At 40.6% G+C, this 16,548-nt stretch overlaps 1 protein-coding gene across 8 annotated transcripts in view; it reads left to right on the top strand.

The window, feature by feature from the left end:
- The first annotated feature begins 3,465 nt into the window (after positions 1-3,465).
- Positions 3,466-16,548, top strand: part of NUP58 (nucleoporin 58) — a 37,873-nt gene continuing 24,790 nt past the window's right edge. For 2 of the 8 annotated variants that reach the window (XM_061457628.1, XM_061457632.1), the window contains exons 1-8: positions 3,949-4,250; positions 7,950-8,089; positions 9,285-9,323; positions 10,746-10,898; positions 11,753-11,887; positions 12,627-12,737; positions 15,335-15,359; positions 15,760-15,825. In XM_061457628.1, coding sequence (XP_061313612.1) covers positions 4,141-4,250; positions 7,950-8,089; positions 9,285-9,323; positions 10,746-10,898; positions 11,753-11,887; positions 12,627-12,737; positions 15,335-15,359; positions 15,760-15,825 — 779 coding nt within the window. In that variant the 5' untranslated portion in view covers positions 3,949-4,140. Of the gene's footprint in view, positions 3,661-3,948; positions 4,251-7,949; positions 8,090-9,284; positions 9,324-10,745; positions 10,899-11,752; positions 11,888-12,626; positions 12,738-15,334; positions 15,360-15,759; positions 15,826-16,548 lie in introns of those variants that run through there. The other 6 variants (XM_061457630.1, XM_061457626.1, XM_061457624.1 and 3 more) reach the window with 6 other exon arrangements.

Here is a 16,548-nt window from a genome sequence, read left to right as displayed (position 1 = left end):
AGAACAAAAGAAGTGTTTCCTGATGTTCACATAGACCTTTCTGTGTTTCAGTTTGTGCCCACTGCCTCTGGTCCTGTCACTGGGCACCACTGGGAAGACTCTGGCTCTATGTACTTTGTGCCCTCTGGTCAGGTAGTCAAAGATATTGATAAGATCCCCCTCAGCCTGGTCAGTTTCATTCCCATTTGACTGAGAGCATCTCATCCCAGCAATGCAATAAGAGAAGACATAACATATGGTCTAATACGGGTATGACTCCCATCAGACAGGAACACATCCACCAATTCTTTACTGATTTGAGTGGATTGCATCCCCCCCTATTCCAACAACTGCTGTGGTAGCAAGTTCCAAAGGCCAGGTCTTTGGCCATTGATGATACGGTATAATAGTGACATCAGCCCCTGTATCAATCAATACAGACAGCTTAATTGTTTGATTATGACAACCCCTTATAGAGATCTGGTCTTCGGGTTTGTGCTTTGCTATGTCTAAAGCAAATAAAATTTGTGGTATTCCAATGGAACCCCAGCCGTGATTTCCTCTAATTTTCTGCCCTACCTGAGGGACTTTTGCCTCAAATGGGATTAATTGAGCTATTTTTAAATTTTCGTGGATATTGACTGGGGGAGTATGTGTTTGCACCATGATCCCAATATTTCCAGTATAGTGAACGTCAATTACACTGCGTAACACAAAGAATCGTTTTCTTGATGTTGATGAATGTCCCAGTAGCAAAACACATAACCCATGACGAAGGGGCCCATCTAATTTAGATGGAATGCAATGAACAGAGGTATCTATTATGGTAAAATCTATTGCTGTTGCCAAGTCCACTCTGGCACTCCCTGCAGTGGCGGAGGGGATGCGGTCCAGACACCCTGATTTTGTGTCATCGCGTGGGGCGGTGTCGCGCTCACATTCAAGTTTCCCAACAGGGTTCCATCCTTTTTAACCTTTGAATGACATTCAACTGTCTTGTGGCCAAATTTGTCACATCCAGTACATTTGTCTGCAAAACCTGAAACACCACTTGGGGGTGGGGGGGGGGGGCAGATCGTTGGAATAGTTTTCTTTGCAGTACGTTGCTTTCTAAAATGTCCAATCCATCCGCAATTGTAACATCTCACACCTCTAGTACCCCCACAATCACCTTGACCTTGTTGTAGAAGGGGCTTAACAGCAGTGGCAAAGGCAGTAGCCATGTATCCGGCCTTTTCCTCTGCTGTGCCCACCTTAGAACAGGCATCCATCATTTCCTGAAGACCAGCAGATTTTGGCAATGCCTTCAAAATACTCTTACAAGTGGGGTTAGCATTTTCCATAGCCAGAGACATAAGTACAGATTCTTTAACACTAGATGCCAAATCAATATTCTTTTCAATAGCCTCTGATAATCTATCAATAAATTGCATATATGGCTCAGTAACTCCCTGTTTTATCAATGTATAAGTAGGATTAGGTTTTCCCGCTTCTGGCACAGCTTTCAGAGCAGCTAAAGCCGATTGCTGCACTTGCTGTAAAACCCCAATTTTCATCTAAGCCTGTACTACACCAGGGAACATTGATCGGTAAGATGGTACCATCTGTGATTGCATCCTGAATGCAACCTCGCCATCTCATGGCACTAGGATTAGCTTGATTAGAAGATGTTGAAGTCGGTGGCAATGACACATCAAAGGGATTGATCTTGTCTGGTTTTTCTGGGGCTTGCTCCCTCTCCTTTGCCCCCAATTTTTCAAAATGGTCTCGCAGGTCCTGCTATTTTTTATCTAAAAGTTTTGTCCATTGTCCCCATTCCCGCTCATTTTGCAGCTCTGGTGGGAGCGATGCAAGCGGTGGTGCAGGTGGCAAAGGTGGGTATCTATTTGGAGCTTCAACTATTCTCCTCAGGAGACTCCCACCCCAGCAAAAAGTCGTGGAGATTGGTTTCAGGGGCAGTAGCAGCATGAAAAGGGTTTACATGAGATTGTTTTGGTTGCTCATTAACCCCTACAAGCTCCCAAGTATCAGCTGGGGCTGCTGCCAATAAAGGTGCTGTCGGCACAGGATAGGGGAAGGACACAGGATCCTCAAACATTCGTACCTTACGGCACACAGGCTTTTGGACAGAATGTTTTATGCCTGAAGCAGGCGACACGACCATGGCTGTAGTGCCAGGTGCTGAATCTAATGTAGGTGATGGCCCCTGCTGCTGTGAAGGCGAGTCAGAGAAAGCTGTAAAAGTGGATTTTGCCACCTGTTTTTCAGCCTTCATCACAACTAGAGTCTCTTTCAGCAGTCACCACAGGGCAGCGAGAGACTTTGCCTCTTTAGACCTACAGGTAACTTCATCCCACAGGTATGCCCCATTTTTTTCCCAAATCTCAAGCTCAAAAGCTTCATTAACCCCCTGGATCAGCTCTTTTTCTTTACTTCAGAGCAATAGTCTTTGTAACAGATTATCGTCATACTCTGTCCCTCTTGCTGAGAGGATATGTTGGAAGAGCTTAAGGATGGCTGTTTCTTCTTTGCTTAATTAGTTACCCATCCTAATCCTCTTCCACACCCGTCGGCTGTTCACCTTAATCGCACTGCAGTGACTTCCAGGCTCACAAGGCTCCATTTCGAGGCATCTACCTCTGAGGCATCTACCTCCTGATCCTGGTCCTGCCGAATCGTATCCAGCCAATGTCCCTGCGGCACCGCATTCCGCTTTCTTCAGTGTCACACTCTTTAATTTCTTCAATTTCAATATGAAAATATAGGGGGGTGCCCCACGTTGGGCACCATTTGCTGCAGAAAAGGACTCAAGAGATCAATGTGATCAGACAGAAGTCATTTATTACAAAGCATCTATCCTTTTTATACTATTGTCTGCATCTGCTTACAATAACTTGGTGTATTATGATTGGATACATACTCTTGCAGCTCACAGCACCTAGTATACAATTGGTCAAATAGGAACGCAGGAGCCTAACCTTTAAAACTTGCCTACAGTTCACAGTTTTGTATCTTAGCACATTCCAGTTTCTTCTTATCTTGCTTGTACCGTAACTCCTGCTTCCTTACCCACGTCCTCCTTCATCCTCGGTTCATGTCAAACTCCACATAGGCACTTGCTGACTTGGGAACATGGCCATTCTTTGCTAAAAATCCATCCACAGGTAATGGTTGGACTTGATGATCTTAAAGGTCTTTTCCAACCTAGTTGATTCTATGATCCTATGAGTTATTAAAATCATACTGTAAAAGCATCACTCTGCCCTTTTTCCTGTTATGCCAGTATATTTTGTCACTTCATGGCCTGTCAGATCAGAAGAATTTGTTGGCAAACAACTCTACAGAAATCCCTCTATAAGTGCCATTTAACAGCCAACAGTTTGGGGGCTTTAATTTCTTTAGCACGTTCAAAGCTAGGCATGAGTAAACATCGACTAAACCACAAATTACATTTAACTACACCTGAAGCTCTGCCTCCTATAACGGACAGCAATCAAATCACCCAGAAATGATCTCGAACATCATTTCAGTAAACACTATCTGTGGCCACCCAGAGCCTTCAGCAGCCACAGCGTGGAGCAGCACAACAGAGCTGGGTGTGCGTTGCTCTGCATGCTGTGAGGGACTCTGGAGGAAACCATGTGAGCTTCTCACAGCGTCACGGTTCATCCAGGCACTCAGGTACATTTAAAGTGCCCGCAGACCCACGGGCAATTTAAATGTACCTGAGAAATACATTTACTCAGGGCTTCACCCTCGCGTGCTTCCGCCTACCAGGGTGGGACCCTCCCGAGAGTCACACCCCTGGCCGCCCGCACCACCAGCAACGTCCCAAGGAGGCTGCACCGGCCCAAAGGGCTGTTACGGGCGGAGCGGCAGTGCCGTCCCACACGTTACTGTCGCTTTAAGGGCGGGCGGGTGGGCGGGCGGTGCGGCTGTCCCGTGGTGCATTGCGGCGGGCGCCCGTACAGCGCGTGGCTTGCGTGCGCGCGGTTTCTGCCGCCGTTCGGTTCGAAGCGGTCGCCTGGCGCGATGAGGCCCTGAGCAGCCACCGCCGCGCCGGAGCAGGCCGCCGCCACCACTGCCCCTCCCGGGCCCCCGCCGACCGGCCCCGCTGCAGCCTCCCGGCTCCGCTATACGGCCGTTCCCGCATCTGCCGCCATGTCTGCGGGCTTCTCCTTCGGCGCGGGGACCCTGGGCTCCGCGGCGGCCGCCGCCGCCGGGACAGGAGGAGGGGGCGGGGGCTTTTCCTTCGGAGCAGCCACGCCGAGGTAATGGGGCACCCTCCCGCCTGGCCCGTTACTTAGGCTGCCGGTGCTCCGCGGGCCTAGCCTGAGCCAGGGTGGTACGCGTGTTTGTGCGTGTGAGTGCTGGGAGGCGGTACGGAGGCGCAGACACTGAGCTCTGTGTCTCGGTGCTTCTGCTGCTGCCGGAGGGTCCTGGAGGTCCGGCACTCCTGGCCTAGAAGGCCTCTGGTGCTCGTATGATCTGGCTTCACTATTCCCCTACCAGCTCGCAGGGGCGGGGGAGCCCAGCCTGAGTCGGCGGGTTCGTCACGTGGGGATCGATCTGTTCAGTACCTAATAACAAAGGGGTGCTCTTAAAGTTTTACTTTATTGTGCCTTTGTGTCGGAGCAGTGTGTCTCCACGGTTATCCGTAAGGTTCTGAACGCAGAATGTGGATCTGTGCTTACCTAGGTGTCAGCAGCCGGTCTGATCTTGTGTGCACAACGTGGAGCTTGTTGATGTCAAAGCCCAAATGCTTAATGTTCAAATCTGACGTTCCATACCTTTTCCTCGAAGTTGGGTGCAGCCTTATGCTTTATGACATAGATAACCTTACATTTGGTGTAGAGTGTGTTGGAGTAAAAGAACTTCGCTGTGCTTTGATATGCATGTGACATATGACAGGCTCTGTACTAAAGGTATTATTGGTATCTAGATTTCTCAGAGTAATATGTAAGTCTTTGATTTGGTTGTTTTTCTCCTTTTCTGCTTACTTCGCTGGAGCGCAACTGTCCCAGCAAAGACTTTTTATTTTTTTTTCTGACCAGCTCCCTATTGTGCCTCTGTTGAAGATTAGGGCTGTTGCAGTGAGCTTTGTATTGGAGTTTTTCCCAAATCTGATCAGGCAAAATCAATCACTGTAATGTAATCTAAATGTGTAGGGTGAGCTACTCAGGTGAGCTTCAGGTATTTTTGAAAATATTTCTCTGTCTCAGTTTTCAGGAGCTAGCAATGGAAGGGAACAGAGCATCTTGATCTGAGAGAATATCTCTGGATTAAATGTCAGTGTTGGTTTTTGGCAGCCCGTATGAGTGGGAATAAGTCTTGATTCTCTTCTAGTACTCTTTTCATCATGACCGACTGATGACGTTCTTGTTACCTGAGCTCTCGGTTTGTTTTTTTTTGGTTTTGGTTTTTTTTTTTTGTTCCCACACACTCCACCAGTAAAGCTTATTTGGAGTTAATAAAGAACTTCTGGGTTTTCTGTGTCATGCCTGTTTAATGCAGGTTTCCTGTGATTAAAATGAGTGAATTAAAATAATGCTTGTTTGTTCAGAAACATTTTAAATGTAATGCTTGAAACAAAGGAAACTCTTGTTGGTCAGCGCTTGTTAAAAACTGCCTATTGAACTTAAATACGTTTTGGGGTTTGGTTTGTTTTTTTTTGTTTTGCATTTTTTTCTGTTCTAGCTGGCTTTTTAATGTCTTAATAAACAATAAGCAAAGTTTAACAGATGCCAGTTGATAGCAATATGGTACTTTGCGTATTCATATATTTATTCTTAAAAGCAGGACGAGTTGTTATGGCTGTTGGTCAAGGTGTGTCACAGAGGAAGAGGCCTTTTGTTGCTGATTGGAAAGAATCTTGAGCTATCCCTATGGGATGATTTGCTTGAGAATATATTTGAGACGAGGAAGAAGCTGTTCTTCTGAGTTGGGTCTAGACAGTATTGCCATGTGTTGGGAGAAAACAGGCTTCATTGTGTAGTCTAAACATAAGTATTAGTCATTAGTGTGACCAGTTAAGATTGTATTCTTGTGGCCCAAGTGATATGCCAGCCTGCCCAAGTCCTGCATTGCACCAGTAGTTCAGGTACTTAAGCTCTTTCTTTTGTTAATCAGTGTTCTCTATAGTGTGCTCTAGCCAGGTACTAGAATGCTTTGTTCTAGTTCTGAAATCAGAATTGAGACCTGACTTAAGTGACCTTCCATCTGTTGGGAGTAGAGAGTCCCTCTGGCACAGGCTTTCTTTGCTGGTAAGAATGCCCAGTGCCATTATTTTATGTCTACAATTTTTCTTTCCATCTTAAAAACTAACCAACCAAAAACCTTAATTTTTAGCAAGGGTCTTGGGGGGTTTTGTCCTATAGTGCTGAATTGCGTATTTTGTACCTTAGTTTTCTTTTGCTGGGATGCTGAAACAAGGATTTTCACAGAGGAATCATCTTTAAACTGGAAAAAGATGAGAAACTCTTGACTGGTGAGGGAAGCACAATGTTGTAAGTTCTAAGTTTACAAGCAGGTCATGGTGCTATAGTTTGATATGTTGAAATTTTGAGAATAAAGAAAGCTGAAATGCTTTGGCTCCTGTGGAGTTGGCCTGTTAGTGGGCCTGTGTCCTAAGCTTCATGACCCTTCTGCTTCCTGCATTATTCAAGAATAACTTCAAGCTGGATTTTGAACTTGCAACCAACCTTTGTTGTACTTGCCACAGTTAGTTTTGTAGATATTTTTGAAAGTTTTAAGGTAAAAGCTAATTGCAGCCTTTTTTTCTAATGATTTTATTTAATTTGTTATGCTTACAAGCTGCCTTCTTACACAGAGTTGCTAAGGAAACGGTGAGAGAATACTGACCACCATGAAATCATTCTTGACAACTGTTACCCTGAAGTTTAAGTTGCATTTTGTTTCAGTTCTGCTGTTGTACTTACGAAAACGTTATTTAAGTTAGAGAGAACTTACCTAGTTTCTAAAAAGGCTCACAAATGGAAGCAGGAGGGTACTACAATTAAATTATCCACTTGATCTTTCATCTATTTAAGAAAACTTAAAGGTTATAGACTCATCTGGCTGCTAGTACCTGTAATTAATTGGTTAGAAATAGTCATGATTATTATATTCCCCTGTGTTTTGTACAGTAGTTTAGTGCTTTCTCTGCTAAATGTAAAGGTTGTTCTCTATTTGCCATGAAATTTCTAAAATGGGTAGTTTATTTAATAAATAAAAAATGCTTCATTTTCCTGGTGATGACTGATCTCTGGTCTTTTCTTTGTCTCTCTTCCCCTGCATGTGTGAAAATAGCTCTGGAAGTTTATTTCTGTAACTTTCTGACAAATATACAGTCAGGAAAAAAGCATGGTAGCCATGAGTCTTCCCTGGTTGGCACCTGTGCAGAAGGATAGCATTTTGGTTAGAAAACGAATTCGTGCATTTGGTGGTATATAGGGCAAAGTTGTACTGTTGCTCTAAATGGTTGTATGTCCGCTTATCATTTTAGAAAGAAGTAAAAGTAACATTGGTTGAGGTTTCTGGTCAGAGGTACCTAACTGGACTTGTAACCTGCTTTGAAAAGATGTCTGTGTGGGTTTGTTTTCTTTGTGCTGCCTCTAGTGCTTATTTTCCCATTTCAGTAGTGCAGAGAGAATAATTAGGCAAAACTAATGAGATGATAGAAAAAAATTTCAGATTTCCCACTGGTCTACCAAGATGCATCAGCTCAGCAAGTTGAACAAATGCTGGAGTTGGCATCAGGGCAGCAGCGGGGGTTACATAGCTGTAGAAGGAAAGAAGATCACCTTCTTTCTGTTTGGTGGCAGTGAGCTTGGACTTTGTCTTGTCCAGCTGCATCTTGTGTGATTTGGGAAAATGAATGGTGGCATGGGAAAGAAATTGAGATAAGGGGAGGGTGGGGTGTGGATTTTTATTTTGAGAAAATAATTGCTAATAGTCTTATCTTGCAATAGCTCAACAGGAGGACTTAATTTTGGAACTCTGGGCTCTGCCACTGCTACAGCAACTACATCAGCTCCTTCAGTGGGCTTCGGGAGTAGCCTTTTTGGATCAAAATCGACCACTGGCTTTACACTAGGAGGCACCAGTACAGGTAGAAAAAAAATACTGTACCGCAGAAGTTTGAATCAACAGTGAAGAAATATATCATACGTACAGAAAAGCTGGGTCATCATAATGTGTTTGCTTTTTTTTACCCAGTTGTTCCGTAGCTCAGCATGTAACTTGTGTAGCTTTGTAAAAAGGCTTCATTGTACAGTTTAAAAGCTCAATCATTGAGAACTCTGCGCTACCAATGCTGCAGAAACACAAATGCAGTTACCAGAAAACTATGCATGGGCCTGTATGTAAATTGTTCCACAATTTGAATCCTCATGTTTCTAGAAAATTTAACTCTTTATCCAGGATGTTCAAAATTAATATTTAAGATTGAGGTATATTTTGATCTGAAAAATACTGTAAAATATTGTGAGATCGTTGGTGTTTGTAATGTGATGTTTATAACCCTGCACTAGTAAACATTTCTGGGGTTGTGTTTTGAGGTTTTCAGTGTTGGCCATATGCATGAAGAAATTTATTAGTATTTTCTTAAGTCTCCACTCCAGCCTAGTAGGCAGGGGAAGTTGTTAAGAACCAATCTACTAGAAATAAATTCAACAGTAGACTGAAAGCTTGTATTACTGTGTTTGCCTCCATTGGGGTAATTTTCTTTTAGCTCTCAATGATTCTTTTTACCATCTAATCATATAGGGTGTTTTTTATATGAAATGGCATAGCACTGTGTTGAAAATAATATCTTTAAGTTACCTGTGGGGCAGAAACCCTAAACCAAGACAGGGGATTTTACGAAGTCTTTGGACAATTTAATCTTCTTCATTGTACTGTAAATCTGCAGGTTTACATGCTAATCTTATATACTGCCATATGCTGAAAAACTCTTGATTGAATGTCTACTTTCCATGGTTTTGTTTACCTGTGTTTGGTATTTTAAACAGTTGGTGGTACTGCAGTGTTAACATCAGCCTCACTATTAGCATATTCTCGTAAAGAAAAGTGATGGGTTTTGAAGTCAGTTGTGCTTTGATTTCTGTTGCTGGTTCTTACAAATACTGTTTTCTCTGTTAATATTGTTTTGCTTTAAACATATGGCAAAAGACTGTATAATGGTCTACATATTGTCTCATAATGTTGCATTATTTTAGTGTTTTGTTTCGTAGTTTTTTTACTAGCATAACTACTCTGTGGTTTTTCAATTACTATTCATATTCTGTTTATTATTGTTCTTAAAGCAGGAACAGCAACAACTATTGCTACAGGACTGACACTAGGTGAGAACCAAATTTGGATTTTAATCTTATACAGGCAAAAAATAGATCAGCTAGATCTTTTTTGTAATGTAGAAAGTTAGTGGTAATTTGAGCCTGTTCCCCATTACTAATTGCAGTCTGTTTTGCAGCCCAGATGTTAAGGTTGCAGACCAGAGTGGAACCCTACAGTTCTGTTCCTTGTTAAAGGATTATTCCATTCCTGTACAACAGTGATAGTGGTCATAGTGAAAAGTTAGACTTTGTATTTATGTCCCTCTCATGATTCTCATCCTTCAGTAGAGGAGAAGTTGTCAATTCTTCATACAGAATTTCTTGCTCTAATGAGCTTTGTGCAAACAGGTCTGGTTAGCAGAATAAAGAGGGTTTAACTGGGAACAAACTGAGAATATTTTACTTTTGTTTCTCTGATGCGTCTTCAGCTGTCATTAGAAATATAGGAGTATGTGAATAGTTGTGGTGTTTGGGCTTTTTCTTAAACATCAGCAGCTGAGGTCTGAAGAGAAACTGAGCTTGAGTATCACAAATGGTGGGGATGGTATTATGGGACAAACTGCAGTCCAAGAACTTGGGAGGCCATGCTGCGAATAAATGGGAAAAAATAGCATTGGATAAAGAAGCAGATGAAATGGGCAGAAGGGAGGAACAGCTGCTAACCCAGAACTGTATGTGTGATGCATAATCATATGTGGCAGTCGGTACTATGCAGATGAACATCAGTTCTTTTCAATAGCTGAATGAAATGATGTAATCCAAAACAGACAGATAGCAGTTACTGAGAATAGTAAGTGTGTGGTTTATACACATACTGTTGTGGTTTGTGTATGTGTACACACACGCCTGTTACCTTGGAGTATGGATTCTAGAATGTAAAATATATTCTTACCATGAAAGCATCAGGAAGTGGAAACTTTATCTGCTTTACCTCAAAAATGTTTAAAAGCAAAGTTTGAGGGGATAAGATCTCACACTTTTGTTTACAAATTGACGGAATATGTGCATTCATTTACATGCACATCCAATTGAGAATTTTTAGTCTGTATTTTGGGCAGTATTGTTTATAGCTCCATTTGCCAATATTTAGTTCATCCAGAAGATGCTCTTGATGGGAGCTCTTTATATATATATATTTGGTTTGGTGTGTTTTTTTTTTTTATATTGCCATTAGATTTTTATAATTGCCACTCCATGATTAAAGCCTATTGGATCTCTAGGGATCCTGGAGCAAAATTGCCTGTGAAATTAATATAAACCTTTGAGATTTATCTGAAAGTGCTATGGGGATATTGTACTTAATGCAAGTGATCTTGCATGCTGTGGTGCTTGTGATGGTTCTATGGGAATAGTTCAGAAGAAAAGACTAACAGAGCATTCATTCTCAAATAGAATATTCTAAGGATGATACTGGTTTTGGGTTTCTTTCAGGTACACCTGCCACCACATCAGCAGCTACTACAGGCTTTAGTTTAGGTTTCAACAAACCTGCAGGTTCGGCCACACCATTTGCTTTACCTATTACTTCTACCTCAGCGGGTGGCCTGTCATTATCATCTGCTCTTACATCAACTCCTGCTGCAGGTAGGAAAATATTTAGGGGCTTGGGGCTTTTTTGATTGTTTAACAACAAAACTTTATTATAAAACAGTTCTATGCTTATATTTTTGTAATATTTACTTACTTTTGTGGTACTTTAATGAGAAGGTTCCTTGGACTTCACTAGTTCTAAATTTGGGTACCTTAATACGGTAGATTATATGCTGCCAGTATCACATGATATGCTGCCCATAAATCAAAGTCATTAGGAGTGTAGCAAGAGCTGATTTGTTATGTAAAATCATTATTTTTGTTATTGCTAACCCTACTGAAGTTTGAAAGCTTCCTACTTGCACAGCTGGAAGGTTTGGAAAATGTCTATCTTTTGTGTAGATGGCCTGAAATGGTTACCTAGTAGTGGGAACAGTGTTTTCCTCATGTAGTTCTTGTGCTGTCACACACCTGCCATCATATTTAATGGCTAAACTGTACAGTGCATGATGATAAAATTAAGACTAGGGTTCACTTTTTATACTCGTAGGAGTTTGCATTTGAGCTCAGATATCTGCGCACTCTGTGCTTTGTTCCTTTATGCCTATTGTCTTTTTCTGCTTGGTTCTTCCCTATGCTTAGGTTCAGACTATCAAGGAAATGTTCTCGTATCATCTGTCTCATGTAAAATATTGTAATGCTTAACAAAACATTGATATTTCAATGTAGGACAAAGCAACATGTAATTCAAAAGTCTCTATGGCTTTCTTTGGAAAATTTCCAGGAAATAAAACCAGTTATTATCCAGCTGTGATAAAGATACTGTTCGTACCTTTTTGTTATTTCAGATTGTCTGTGAAAGTACTTGAATGCAGTGTCTGCATGAAGCTGTGTTTCTTTCTCTGCAGGAACTAGTGGCTTTACATTAAATTTAGGTGGTACAGCTGCTCCAACTACAACTGCCTCTACAGGCCTTTCCTTAGGAGGAGCCTTAGCAGGTTTAGGAGGTTCACTCTTCCAGAATACAAGTACAGCAGCAACAGGTAAATGTTATTTTAATGTTTTCCTTCTGTCTCAAAACAATGATGTTAATGTATGATTGTATAAATTTATAATGTGAGATTTAATTATATAAAATCTTTACACTGTGAAAGTGTAAATTTTAATAGTGTTACAGTTGAGAATAGTGTTGCTATCCATGGACAATAGAAAATAAAATCCAAAATCATTTGCTTCTTTCTCATTCTTAAATTCACTTGTACTTACCACTTTTTAAAATGAAAATACAAGGAAATCTTTGTCGTTGATCATAAATGAGAGAGTGTAATGGTACACAGGTATTTCCTTAAACTGGAGAAGTTGAAAGCTCTTTATTTTGGTGGCTTTTGATCTGAATAAAATTTTTAACTTGGTCTTGTCATTTCCTGGCTTCCTGGTTTGTTGTTTTTTTTTTCCAGCTCTTGAAAAATTTGTTGTGCTGTTTGGTAGTCTTGGCAACACTGCTCTTAAATTCTAAATAAAGCAGGAGGCAAAAAAATGTTTAAGATGCTGATAATAAGTTAGCTGTCTAGCTACCTAGTAATGTGAAGAAATCGCATAGAACACTTGGGTTCAGTTGCATGAAACTTCATGGAATCTGTTTTCTTGGTTTATTTTGCATACGTTTTTAATCCAGATGTAAATGGACACTGAAACTGCAGGCAAGATTATATGTACTTTTAGTTTAAAATATTTTAATTATCAGCATTTTAAGTACAGAAATTTTGCTTGGGTTTCATGTAGGGCTTGGGCAGAATGCTTTGGGTTTGACTCTGGGTACAGCTGCGACTCCTTCAACTACTGCCAATGAAGGTCTTGGTGGCATTGATTTTAGTAGCTCTTCAGACAAAAAGAGTAAGTTTGTTTTAAAATTTTTTTTTTTTTAGAAAATTAGCACTTTACCAAAGACATTGTTTTAGGAGTGTGGAGTTGAAACTGACAACTTTAAACTTCCCCCTGCCCCTTTGAAGGCATTTCAGTTAATTTCATTCCTGGATGTTGTGCTTTAAAGAAAAACATTCTGGTTGAAAACTTAATGTAACTTCATTTATGTAAAATAAATACAAACCAATAGCATACTTGAGAGCCAGGATCTAAAGCCTTTAGCGTTTTGGAAGTGAAGATTCAGGGTCGTTTGCTGAAAAGCCGCGGCAGATTTCTGAACGACTGTATGTCAAATAGCCACTAGAGGGGGGAGCAGAGCTAGGTTTAAGTATTGCATTACATGTCTGAAAAGGACTCGTTTAAAACCAGCTTTCTCTGACTGTAACAGATCTTTAACTTGGTTTCTGCCTGCACAGTAGAAATCTCCTGATTTTAGCTGTATTCGGAAATGTATTTCTGATGGTGTGTGGTTATATTTGATACAGTCTATCCAGTTGTTAAAAATGGTTTTAACTGGTAGCTTTAAAGAACTTAACTGAGGAAATATTGAGCATTGACATAGGTGCTTATTAATTTATTTTGTTTTCATACTTCCGGAGTAAGCTTAGCTAAAGATGATTCTAAAATGTGCATTTTCTCTCGGGGATCAATACTGTTAAATTAATCTCTTTGCTCAGAAGCCAGATTTTAAATGAGGTATACCAATAGTTACAAGAGCTGGAAATCTAGAAACTATGCAACCATCTTTACAGGGTAACCTAAGTTGTGGAGGCATAGCTCTTCATACTTGTAGAAGAGGTGATGTATTTACTGTCCAAACCAGAGTTTTCTGCATGATGTTGATAGGTGTTGGAGTTTTGTCACTCCCAATTTCAATAATAAAAAGCTCCAATTCCTAGGTTCTTACAGGATTTCCATTACTGTATTAGGATATCACAAGGTTTTCATAATATACGAGTACCTTAAAATGAGGACCAGAGAGCAACAGACTCAAAATCTACTTAAGTATTGCTTTGCCCAGCTCTTAGGGTGGAAACTTGAATGAGTACCTTAATTCCCCATATGTTGCATATTTAGGAGTGCTACCCATAATAGATGATGCTGGCTTAAGCAACCCTGACAAATATCCCTACCTGTGTGCTGCTACTCATTTCTGTCAGTAGAATTGTTTGCGCTGTTATCTGAGGAACTGTGTTAAGGTTTGAAGATGGTGATTTTATGGTTTTGAGTTTATTCCTTTTCCTTGCTAAGGGAGTAGAAGGAGGAGATATGCCAAAGGGAAGTGCCCTAGGAGCCCCAGGATGGACTGGGAGTAGCACCTTTGTTCTCTCCTGGAACTGGTTATAAAAGCTTTTCATTCTGGAGTCTCTAGACAAACTGTGTAGTATTTCTTTAAAATATGGCTGTTATACATATTTTCCTCATATTACTAAAAAGAATGTAAAAAAAAACATAAAATGCCGAGTGCTTGCCCAGGAAGTAGCAAAATCTGATTGCACATCTGATGTACAGCAAAAAAGAAAAAAACAAACAACAAAAAAACAAAAACCCACACAAACAAACAAAACAAACAAGCAAAAAAACAAACCAAAACCATAGTGGCTGGAAAGAGGGAAAGCAAAGTATATACTTAGTTTTCCGCCTAATTTTTAGGTTATCAGCAGGAAAGAGAGACCTAAATTCTGGCGTTTATCTTCCCCTCCCTCCAATTTTGTGTAGATTTCCACTTCCCCACCTTTAGCAGAAGGCACGGGGAATAGTGTGAGACTCCAGGCTCTCTCATGTACTAGGTGATTGAGTCTGCAGACAATTTAAGTAGATGTTTCTAAAAGTAGTTGCCCCTCTTGGCAGGAGGACTTGTGCAGTTTAAAATATTTGTGGCACTAGCATTGGCTGCATAGCTGTTTTCTGCCTTGGTGGCACTGAGAGGGAAGTGAGGATGTGAATTACATCCTCATGTAATGACTATTACATGACTGTGTTTCTAGTCATGGCCTGTGTTACACACAGTGTTGTTGTCAGCTCTGTTCAGAGGCAGTTGTCATCTTGATCTGCGGATGCATAGTTTGTGGTGTGTAGGTTGTAGGTAAGCAGTAATATCTTCAGTTCTGTAAAACCTCCTTCATTACTGGGCTTAATGCAACATCAGGGAAGTCCAGTGGGCAAATGTTCATTAGATTTATATTTGAGAGAAGATTCAGATTGCTGAATTTAAACACTTCAGTATTTTGTGGGTGCAGGTCTAAGTGAGTTGTGGTTGCATAGGGAGGAACAGATTCCTTATTCAGCTGGAGTTTATGCATTTGTAGGGACTTGCATAGTGACACAAGATGTTTTGCATTACTCTGCAATTGCAAGGAATTGGCACCTCTGTTGAACCATTGTTCTTGCAAAGATGCTTATCTGTGAAGGGGGAGTGAATTAAAACTGCCTTTCTTTTGTGGCTAGCTTAGTCTGTTCCTGTTATCAAGGGAAATCAAGCAGATGAGTTCTTCCCTAAAATCTCATTAAGGTTGTTTTGTTTGTTTTTCAAACTTTGTTTCTGACCTACAGTTTTTATTTTCTAGGTGACAAAACAGGAACAAGACCAGAGTAAGTGTCAGATTTTCTTTGCATTCTATATCTTATTAAAAACCAGCTACTAGGTATGTTGGCTTTTATACTACTTAGATCTTGAAAAGGGCATAAATGTAAACCAACTTTTGCAATATGGACAACTTAGTAATGGTCATTCGCTGTCTTTTCCCATCAAATGCAATACCTATATCTTATCTGGTGTCTGCTATAGACTGATCATATGGTTTGAAAAATGGTTTCTGCAGATGTGTACAATGATTACACCACAGGCTTGGACCCTGGCATAGTATACAAATCACTTCTAGTTGTGGCATACATGCAATGTAATCAGTCACTTGAACTTTTTCATATTCAGTAGTCACACAAAAATATTTGGCAGTATAAGCACCATCTAAACATGTATTGTCTCTTGTAGAGATAGCAAAGCACTAAAAGATGAAAATCTACCTCCAGTAATCTGTCAGGATGTGGAAAATCTACAGTAAGTAGTGTGTTTTTTCTTTATTTCCAATAGTTGCTTGGCTGAAGTATTGTGTGCTGTCAATGCTCTGTGACAAAAACACCGTGCTACAGACTGCACATAGGATAACTCACTAGCCCAAGGTCTTTTGGCATATTAACCTTGGGAACACACTGTACAGTAGCTGAAATCTTATGCTGGGTGTTTTTTCAGTCTTGCTTTTCCATACATTTATGCAAACGGACATGCCCAACAAATATGCTCTTAGGCTCTGATCCATCTCTCCCTGGGAGTATTAAGCCTGCTGCATGTTCATAGTAGGTATTGAACCTTATGTCCATATTGCATGTGCATTGTGGATCTCATATGGAATAGAGAGAACTGCAAAAGAGCCTTCCTTCAGGCAGGAAGGAGGCAGGTTGTAGACTAGTCGAAGAGGCTGTATATCACTGTATTTGTGAGCTGAAAGCAGTAATTGCTTTTACATAGGTGCTGTATATTATTTTATATATAGAAAATAATAGATGAATCTTTGTCAGGGTTCAGCATAACATGTTAAACACTTGCTATTGATGTTTAGGGGATTTTTTTGGTTTTGTTAGGGTTTTTTTTGTTTTTTACAGTATTGGCATGCTAGAAGTTCAGATAATACTGTATACGCTATACGGTAGTTTTACTGTTTAGTACTTGATTTTGGAAAAAATAGTGGCAATTTAAATGTGTCCGAGAGGTAAACACTTAGGT

This window comes from Pezoporus flaviventris, unplaced genomic scaffold (assembly GCF_033815535.1).
Source record: "Pezoporus flaviventris isolate CSIRO_AGI_PZ_B2104156 unplaced genomic scaffold, CSIRO_AGI_Pfla_v1 ptg000025l, whole genome shotgun sequence".
Classification (NCBI taxonomy): domain Eukaryota; kingdom Metazoa; phylum Chordata; class Aves; order Psittaciformes; family Psittacidae; genus Pezoporus; species Pezoporus flaviventris.
This window is presented reverse-complemented; position numbering and strand designations above follow the sequence as displayed.